General features: G+C 56.7%; 1 protein-coding gene across 3 annotated transcripts; it reads right to left on the minus strand.

The window, feature by feature from the left end:
* Nucleotides 1–7,619, minus strand: SLAMF8 (SLAM family member 8). 3 transcript variants are annotated; one of them, XM_036922688.2, is made up of 6 exons: nt 7,406–7,619; nt 5,926–6,000; nt 5,468–5,794; nt 2,448–2,753; nt 2,261–2,362; nt 1–537 (listed from the first exon to the last, which is right to left on the minus strand). In XM_036922688.2, the coding sequence occupies exons 1-6, from the start codon at nt 7,437–7,439 to the stop codon at nt 473–475; spliced, it is 909 nt and encodes a 302-aa protein (XP_036778583.2). In that variant the 5' UTR covers nt 7,440–7,619; the 3' UTR covers nt 1–472. The 3 variants fall into 3 exon arrangements, with proteins under 3 accessions (XP_036778583.2, XP_057351056.1, XP_036778586.2); XM_057495073.1 differs by lacking the exon at nt 5,926–6,000 and having other exon boundaries at nt 5,468–5,665; nt 7,406–7,617; XM_036922691.2 differs by lacking the exon at nt 5,926–6,000 and having other exon boundaries at nt 7,406–7,614.
* Between the last annotated feature and the right edge of the window lie 2,107 nt (nt 7,620–9,726).

Below are 9,726 nucleotides of genomic sequence, written 5' to 3' on the forward strand. Positions count from 1 at the left end.
TTAGGTCCCATCCCAACGACCTCATTTAATCTTAATTATCTCTTTAAAGGTCCTGTCTCCAAATACAGACACGTTCTGTGATATTGGGTGTCAGGACTTCAACAAATGAATTCTGAGAGGACGAATGTGCTCTGTGACAATATGTCATGGACCGTGCGGGGAGCAAATGCCTTGGACAATCGGCGCCCCCACTTCCAGGGCCTTTGAGGGAATGCCCTGTGTGGCCCATCTTGCCCAGAGCAGAGCCAGGACGTGCAGAGGGAGCGGAGGAGGGCGATGGGAAGGCTGTGCCGGCGCTTCCTGTGTGACAGCCCCAGGCTGCTCCTAGGAGGCGGGACAAGGTTGTCACCGAGGCAGGGGGACCGTGGTGGTTTCGAGGCCCTGGCTGTGTCCCGGAGCATCGGGGGCCTGGGTTGTGGGGTTCCTGATGGTCCATCCGGGCACCAGTACTGAGCCTCCCACATGGCAGGCCCTACACAGTGGGGTTCTCTGTCTCTGGAGCCACTCTGTCAGTACAGGCGTCCTTCCTCTTTTTCCCTGGCAAAGAGATCAGAAAGAAGGTTACCCCCTCCAGTGTCAGGAACCATAACATCCTCGGCCTGGCCTCTGTGTCCTAACTGTCCTGGCCCAAGATCACCTCCAGCAGAGGAACATCTCTGTTGTTCTTCCAAGACCCTAGAAGAGGAGACCTTTCAAGGACAGGCAGTTCTTGCTAATGTCTAACCTTCATCTGCTGCTCTGTCATACATTTAGGTGCAGGAGGTGTAGAAAGTTAGCGCTGGGATGGGTTCAGTGCAATGGCTGGCCAGAGGGCACACAGCAGAGCCAGGGCCAGCCTCTGGGCTCCCTGGGAGGATCCTTCCCACTCTCCCAGGGAGCTGGGTTCTCTCTGTCCCTTCCCAGGGGCTAAAGGTGCTCTTTTCTGAGCCTGGAAAACATTAAGCTAAGTGAGAGAAGCCCGTCCCAAAGGACCACACAATGCATCATCCCATTTATGTGAAATGTCCAGAATAGACAGTATAGGGAAGGGAACATTAGGGGCTTCTTAGGGCTGGAGAGGAAAGGGGGATCCGGAAGTGGTGGCTAAGGTGCCTTGTGTTCTCTTCCTAGGGGAATGAGAATGTGATGATGCACGCACAGCTCTGTGAATATAACAAAGGCCACTGGATTGTCCACTTTAAACGGGCAGATTAGGTGGTATGTGATTTATATTCCGATAAAGCTGTTCAAACAAAAAGCCACTTTTTCCAGGCTTCAACCTTCTTACCGTGAATCCTGGGCCAAGGGCCAAGGCCACACCCTCTCCGAAGTCGACAGGGCCCCTAGATTGGGTGAAGCCTCCGCGGCTCCCTCTTCCCTGTCTCACCCAAGGCAAGAATACCCAGGAGCCAGCCATCCACCCCAGCTCCAGCGTGAGCAGCTGGGCGAGACTCTTGTCTTCTAGGACGACCCTCCATGGGGAGGTCTCCTGGCTCCGCTCCCGGCTGACCCCCTCCTGCCACCCTGGGGCCAGCACGCCAGGCGGCCTGGGATGGACAGGTCCGTGAGGCCAGGCGGCTGGGGCGTTTCTTTCAGGGGCAGAGACGGGGCTGAGCGGGATGTGGTGCTCAGAAGCCGGTCCTGGCTCTGAGTTCCCCTTCCTTTTGCTCACCCAGGAGAAGGCCCTATGAGCCCCTGGCCAGGAAACTGCTTCTCTCAGGGACCATTTCCTAGGAACAGTGTGCAAGAAGGGGTTGGGATTCATCTAGACTTTCACTCACTAGACCTTGTCAACACCAGCTACGTTGCAGGAACCACAACTAGGTGGGCAGTGGTGACTCAGCCTTTGCCTTGAAAGGGCTGAGAATGGGTGGGAGAGTGATCGCAGCAAGTGGCGTGGCCACGGCGAGCACTGGAGAACAAAGGAAGGACACTAACCCAGCCTGGGAGGGGGACAAGGCCAGGAAGGCTTCCTGGCGGAGGCGCACCTTGAAGATGGTGGAGGAGAGAGCCAGACGAGGAGCTGGGTGGGAGACAGGGAGAACAGAAGGTGCAAAGGCCTGAGGAGTAAGTGAGGGAACAGTTCACCGGAAGAACTACGGAGGAAGCTGCATAGGTGTGTCTGGCTGGAGATCAGAGCATCAGAGGGACAGGCCCAGGGGATGAGCCGGGAGAGGAGAAGGCAGGCCACCTGGGGTCCGAAGAGGAGGCGGCCCGCCCTGCCCTCCTCCCCAGTAGGTCCTCCTGCACCACCCACCTCCTGCCCCTGAGGGACACCCACCTGCGCAGGGTCCGCAGTGCCAGGCCGAGAGGAGACCGGCCAGGAGCAGGAGCAGCGAGATGGGCGCGACCACCAGCAGGGCATCTCTGTAGGTGGCCTGCCCTGGAGCCGGGAGGGAGGGGCACGGTCAGAGGTGGTCTTGATGCGTCACGACCCTTAGTCGCTGGGTCCCCGGCCTTTGACATACCTGCACCATGGTGGCAGCTGTCCCAGGGGGTGACTGTGGCCAAGTCCCAGCTGACAGGGTTGGACACAATGCAGGAATAGGCCACACCCCTGTCTCCTGGTCCCAGTGACACCCTGAGCACCTGTCCACCCGTGAAGAGGCCACGTGGCTCGGTACCAGAGCCAGTGGAGGGGTCCCTTCGCCAGCTGTAGGTTATGTCACTGCTGTTGGGAGCGCAGCAGAACAGGAGCACCTGGCAGGTGTTGGGGGGCTGAGCCTCCCCTGGGACAGCGACGAACACTTGAACCACGGGCCTGGGCGCTGCATCTGGGCAAGAAGAGGAGAGCAGGTGTGGGTATTAGGGACGTCAGGCAGAGCCCACAGCTCTGGCTCTGGGATCCACGCAGGGGTCGATGCCACCGCTGACCAGGCCGCTGTTGCTCCCAAACCCTCTCTGGCTCCCTGCTGACTGCAGGACAGAAGCTGAATTCCTTAGTCTGATATTCAAAATCCTTCATGAACTGGTTGATGTCACCTCTACAGCTGTGCCTTCTTCCAGACCTCCCTACCTACCCTAATTAAGCTCCAGTTCTCCTGAACATGTCATGCTCTTCCCTGTCTTTCATACGGCTCAGCAATGCACATGTGTCTTTTTCTTCTCCTCCTAGAAAACTCCTATTCACCCTTCAAGGCCCAGCTTGAAACACTGCTTACTGCCCTAATCATGCAGCCTTCCCTGATACACCAGGGCTGGCTCTGAGCTCTGCAGGAACTCTGTCTCTCCCTGGCACAGCGCTCCCTCATGACATATCCGTCATGGTACGTCATGACTGATAAACAAGCATTTATTCAGTCAGGCAAGGAAACAAACAGAGTGCTTGACTTTTGGAGCTTACAGTTTGGTGAGGAACAGATATTGACAAGTGATTATGAATAATTAAGAAAATAATTCCACGGGTACAAAAGACAGTGAAGGAGGAGACCAAGGGGTGGGACTCAGCCCTGTCTCCATAACCCTAGCTCCCTGGGTCACCACTGCCTGGGCCACTGAACAAATCGGTGCCCTGGTGTCCTAGGCCGTGGCTGCCCTGTCCTGTAAAGGCCGGTGAGTAAATCCTGAGTCTCTGTGCCAACGGGCGCCCGTGGGACAGCATTCCGGTGCCCGCAGAAGGGCTCGTCCCCGACTGTACTCCAGAGGCAGGCGGAGGGAACCTCAGCAGTGCCGGCTCAGTCTGGAGGGATTTGTGATATGAAAAAAGAGAAGATTCGCTGGGCACACTAAGTATAGACAAAGATTGCGGGGAGGGGGTGTACTTACACTACGTAAGAGGACAGGCTGCTTCCAGCGTGATCAGGCACAGCGGAAACACCCATCGACATTTCTGGTGACCCATCTGCTAATTCAAGTCATTCTCATCTATTGTCAAAGCAGAGCTCCTAAGGAAGGCTGCTTGGCAGCTTTGTGTAGTTAGTTCTAATCACTCTGTGCATTTGGAAGCAATAAAACAGCAATTTCCTTGAAATCTGTAATTCAGATGCTGAGAACAAGACGTTTTAGAGCTTAGAGGTGCGGGTGCTGCAGGCATTACCACACTCGGTGTCCTCATTTCACCTGTGTGGCAGCTGAGATGCAGAACAGGGAGAGGCCCCAGGGCTGCCTGTGTGGTTGTGTAGGTCATGCACTGCACAAGTCCGCAGGGCTAAGAGATAACAGGTGAGTGCTGGAGGGCTGAGATCCAGCAGCCTGGTTCCGGGCTGGGTGCGTCCAGAAGGACACCCCCCTGCGTGCATGCTGGCACCCCGAGTGGCTCGCCCGAGGACAGCCAGTTAGCTGTCTCTGACTTGGGGGGTGTCTCTCCTTCCCAGTTGGCTACTTCCTTTCTCTCCCTCTCTGGTTCCCTCTTTCCAGCTGTTACTCTTCTTCTCTACTCTTAAATTTGGACATTTTTCTCCCCCACGCTCTACCAAATTTCTGATGTTTTACTGAAATAGTGTTTTGGGGTCACTCATATATCTTTTCCAGTTCATTTGGTAGATAAATGAGAGCTAAAGGCCATACTTTTCTTGATCATCAGAAATGTGATAGAGGTAGTGGAGCTGGGGGTAGCAATGGTGGTAGGGGTGCAGGTGGTGGGAGAGGTGGTGGAGGTGGGGGTGAGAGATGTGGAGGCGGGGGGAGAGGTGGTGGAGGTGGGGGTGATTGGAGAGGAGGTGGAGGTGGGGGAGGTGGGGGAGGTGGGGGCGGGGGGAGAGGTGTGGAAGCAGAGGGAGCGGCGGTGCTGGGGGCAGAGTGCCAGAAAGAAAGGACCCCGGGGATTCCGCCCCCCCAGCTGAGGCGCTGAATGCAGCTGCGGGAATGACCCTGGCAAACCCACGCAGGGTAGAAGGTCTGCCCAGCTGAGTCCTGCCAACCCACAGAATCGTGAGAAATAAAAATAGTAAGTTTTGCGATGGTTTGTGTTGCAACGACGAATAACTGAGAGAACTCAGGAATGTTATGCAGTTAAAATCTCTAAATACATCTAAAAGAGCTCTTTAAAGAAATATCAATAAATATTCTATATGTTAACTACCATTTAGTTTTTTAATTAAAAAACTCACGTCATACTTTAGTAGGCAATATTTGTTTTTCTTTTTAGTGGTGCGTAAAGTAATGGCACATCTTACAAGCTCAGGATGAAAGAAGCATTGGCCAAATGCCACCTCTCACCTTTATAGGCACCTGCACGGTAATATTATGGTGCCTGGTTTACGGATGAGAAAGGTCAGTGTCAGGGAGGCTGAGTATTGTGTCCAAGGCCGGTGAGCTGAGAAAGACTTAGCTGGAGTTCAGACAAGACCTGCGGGGCGGCCAAGTCAGGCTGCCCCAGAGAGGAGCTCACCTGGGAGAACCTGAGGATGCGGGGGCAGTTGTTCCCTGCATCAGCCGTGAGGTCGGGGGCCAGAGGTCTCTGGAACCCAGGTCTCCCCAGTTCCCAGGAATGGGACGCTTTCCGGTGCCGTGTGGCCAGGCAGGGAGCCAGGGCAGCTGCTGCACTCACCATACACCGTGAGCTGCAGGATCTGGGTCCGGGCCCGCCCTCCTGTGTCCACCAGAAGCACGGAGAAGTTGCCGCTGTCTCCGGACTCCAGCGGCTGGAGCTCCAGGCTGAGGTTGCTGTGCAGCTGGGCTCGGCCCAGGAAGCGGGAGCGGTACAGAGTCTCCAGGGAGCCCCGGAAAAACGTGGCCAGGAGCTCCTCTGAGGGCCAGAGGGATCTCCAGATGGCCTCTCGGACTTGGAAGCCAGGGGGGCGCGCGGCCACCAGCAGTGCTGAGCTCCCCACCTGGCCCTGCACTTGGACCCCGGTGACTGTAGCGGGAAGCAGTGCTGGGAGGACACAGCCTGTCAGGCTGCCTGCCCACAGCTCCTGCCTCCCTGCCCTCCACCAAGCTGCTGGGGAGCAAGCTGGGCCCTTTTGGTCACACAACGTCCGCCCAAGCTGAGGAGGGCGAACCTACCAGGGCCTGGGAATCGCACAGGGAGGAAGAGAAACTGGCCGCTGTGTCCCCGGAGCTCCCAGAGGAAGCTGGAGTCTTAAGCAAGCAATTAAGTGTATATTAAGTCAAGTACTATGATGGGAAAAAGGGGTGCCCTGCGAAGACACAGGTACGGTGAGAGGGTGACCGTGCTGGGCCTTGAAGGGCTTAGATTAGTGGTGAAACTGACTCTCGAAGGATGAATGGGGATCAGCCAGGCCAGGCAAGGGCTGCCTCGAGTGGGATGCAGAAGTGTCACAGGCAGAGGGACTGGCTTGGAGGAGAGAGTGTGGTGCCTGGAACTGAAAGTAGAGCCCCGCAGGGGGCATAAGAAAGTGCACCCCAGGTTGGCAGGAGCCAGATCTCGCAGGGCCCTGAGAGCAGTGCTGGAGGTCAGTTTTATCCTTAGGGCCGTGGGGGGCCTAGAAGAGGTTTAAAGTAAGGGAGTGACGTGATTAGATGCCTGGCTGTGCCTCCCATGGGCTGTGTGACCTTCTGCACATCACCCTCCCTCTCTGGGCTTCTGCTGTGCCACCCACACAGCAAGGGGGAGCGCCCAACCCGTTGAACTCATTTCATTTTCCATTAACAGCCCTTTAGAAAAGTTAGTTTTGCCTTCCATGTCCAAGGAATTGAAAGATTTGTGAACGAAACTTTCCTTTTTTTAAAGGATTTCCTTCACGTGTTTGGAAACGTTGACATTGGCAGGGCGTTTGGTGCCCTCAAGGCCAGGGACCCAGACAGGGGACAATAACCTCAAAGTCCCTATGAATCTCTTATGTAATCCATGGTGTCTTAGTCTTTTCCACACGCCCTGACTCCTATCCCCTGGCCTTGCGGTGCTGACGCCTGTCACATTGACCACTTGTCAATCGAGGAGGGAAGTCAGGCATTACACAAGGCCGAGGGGTCACCCAGTGGTGAGAAGCTCGGCAGGCCAGCCATTCCAACATCACACGCTGAGCTCACATGTATTGCGCCTCCCCAGCTCTCCTCCTGTCTCACCCCTGCTCAGGACCTCCCCTCCCCAGACCTACAGGGAGGAGCCTCAGCCTTCCCACAGGCTGCTGGAGAAGCATCCCAAGATTTTAAGAGCCCTGCCCTCCCCTTCTCCCCCAAGGCTGTGTCTTGTATTTTCCTGTGTCAATACTGCCAGACTCTCACCATTTGCACAACCACCTCTTTAGAAGCCACTGGTCCCACCAGCCTTAGTTTCAGTGGCCCTGGGCCACAGACAGTGTAGGTCTCAGGGACATGAAAGCACCTGCACTGCCACCTCCCACCACCCAGGACTCTGCACCTCTTTCCTCTGCCTCGCTTTCAAGGTTGCCAAGAACTTCCTTCAGGCGCCCCTACCCCTCCTCAGATCCTGGGTTCTCACCCGGGATGGGGTCCCTTCCCAGACATCTGGCAAGGGGCAGCTGGCGAGGGGCATCGGCTCCACCTTCCCCCCCCCCCTTACCTTCCCAGAGAAGCAGACTCCACAGGGACCACATGGCTGTCCTCCTCCAGAGAGGCCGGCCAACTCCAGGACATCCCAGGTCAGGTGGATATGTGGAAGGAACTGTTGTCCTTCTGGAAAGTCCCGTGTTCAGAAGGAGGAATCCTGACTCAGAACGAGAGGTCCTGAAAATGAAAATGTCCCGAGTAATGTGGAAGTTGTCACAGGCCTCGCTGGGCTCCCTCAGGAGCTGATTCTTGTAAGTCAGCCTTTTTCATGTGCCACGGGTGGCCAATGCAATAGCAGGTGGCAGGCGCCCTGCACAGCACCCCCCTGCTTGCCGGTCCTCCACAGGCCTCCGGGCATCCCACCCTGCCGCACTGCTGTGTGCCCTTCCCCTGCAGCCACCAGGAGCCCTCTAACTGCAGTTCCCATCTTCACGTCTCTGCTTACAATTCTTCTGCAGCCTCCCATTGCCCTCAGGACAGAGACTAAACCCTGGGCTTAGCCCACAGGGTCTCCTAAGTCCACCTCCGGCCTGCTTCTCCAGCTAGTCTCCTGTGTCCAACACACCTCTTCTCAGAACCACCAGTTTCACACTCCACGCGTTGTGTCCTCTTTGCTGCCCCAGCCACGCTGTCCCATTCATCCTTCTGCCTTGGCCCGGCTGTACAGGCAGCCAGGCGCCTGTTCAGGCCTCCTGAGCAGAGAGTGAGTGGGGAACCTCCTCTCCTGTGCCCCCGAGTGTCCATTCTCCTGTCACTGCTCTCAGCACGTGGTGGTGCAGTTTTCTCGCCTCCACAACCTATTTGCCGGCAGGATGGTACCCATGCCCCCTTCTGAGTTCCCCCAGGGGCTCAGCACATCCCGGGTAGTTAATGAATGTTTGCTGAAAGAGTGCTGGATTCTAGACATGGTTACACATTTTGCTTCCTGGAAGCCCTACATCTCTTCTCCAAGACGGTTTTATCTTTGCCCCAGTGGAGAGAGGGGAGCCTTGGGATGTGGCCCTTTCTGCCAGCTGTCCCTCCTCACCCTCCGCCCCTCCAAACTCTGCGTTACGTGGTTTCTCGAGTAGGGGAAGGCTTTGTTATAAGGTGAGGATAATTCCCCAGCATCCTGAGTGTGGCTCGCAGTGTCCGGTCCTGCACAGCTTCTGACCTGTCCATCAAGCTGGACCCAGCCGGGATGGGGCAGACTCGGTGGCAGGTGTGCAGGGCTTCTGGGAAAGGGCTCCTGCCCTCCCGGGACTCAGAGCCCAACTGGGAAGTGAAGGCCGAGCGCAGGCAGGCATGCCGTCTGTAAGCAGGAAGCTGGCGTGGGGATGTGGTCTCTGCGGATGTGGGCACGGGACGTGTCTTGCCAATGGGTTTCAGCCCTGGGCATGTACACTGTGGATTCAATGTGACCAAAAAAATGACAGTAGAATGTTCTTGGGGTGAAACAGTTATATCCAACTTTATTTTCACGGTGGCGGGTCAATCACTAAAATCCCGTTCACTCAGAGCGAGTCTGCATGCAGCAAGCCAGTCTCTGCCTCTGGGCCTCTGTCCTCGGCGCTGCCACCACTCCAGCCTCTGCGCTGCTCTCCTGCAGCCTTGCAGTGGTGCTACCATGTTGCCCAGGGCACTGGGCGGGGCTCCTTATATAGAGTCAAGAAGGACGCATTGCCCACACGTGTGCAGTGAGCTAGCCAACCAGGGCCAGGTGAGAGTCCTGGCCACAGGAACCTTTACTTTATGCACAGGACGCCTCCTTCAGACGGGGAAGGGGAGCTGCACCTTGATGATACTGAAATAAAGGGGAGGGCCAGGGGCTGGGGACAGGCTCTGAGGGCAAGGGGCCAGCCTTGGTGGTGGGGCGTCCCACGTGGGCTCCAGGGACAATGAAGGGCCGTGGGGAGGAATCCTCTAGGGCTGAAGTGGGTAGGAATGGAAGGTGGTTTGGGGCCCGATGATCAGGACCTTGAACATAGGGGTAAGTATTAGGCTTTTATTCAGGAGACCAGCGGCTCTCGGCCCTGATGAATACTTGAATTCTTGGGGACTCTGGTTCCTTGGGGCTGCGAAGGGGCCCGGGAATCTGCAGCATTAGCCGGCGCTCCCCTCCCCGGGACTCTGAAGCTGGGGGGCTGAGGGGACAGAGTGGCCCCGCCTGGAGAAAGGGAATCATTTCGGGTTGGGGGTACCTTGCTGGAGGGAGGGGGGGAGAGAAAGAAGGGGCAGGAAGCCTGGGTAGCTGCTGCTGTGAAGGTCCCGACTTAAGCAGGAAGGAAACCTCTAGAGACGAGAGAAGCGCAGAGCTACGGTCCCCAGGGGACCTGGAAGCTGCTGGGCAGAGGC

Source organism: Manis pentadactyla, chromosome 19, assembly GCF_030020395.1.
Source record: "Manis pentadactyla isolate mManPen7 chromosome 19, mManPen7.hap1, whole genome shotgun sequence".
NCBI lineage: Eukaryota > Metazoa > Chordata > Mammalia > Pholidota > Manidae > Manis > Manis pentadactyla.

Bases quoted from the DNA above. Each gene is read 5' to 3' on its own strand.
- SLAMF8 (XM_036922688.2), bottom strand. From the start codon at position 7,439: ATGTGGTCCCTGTGGAGTCTGCTTCTCTGGGAAG. The intron at 5,795-5,925 runs GTAGGTTCGCCC...GTGTCCTCCCAG, and splicing joins TGTGCGATTCCCAGGCCCTG to CACTGCTTCCCGCTACAGTC. The intron at 2,754-5,467 runs GTGAGTGCAGCA...CTTCTTGCCCAG, and splicing joins CCTGCAGCTCACGGTGTATG to ATGCAGCGCCCAGGCCCGTG.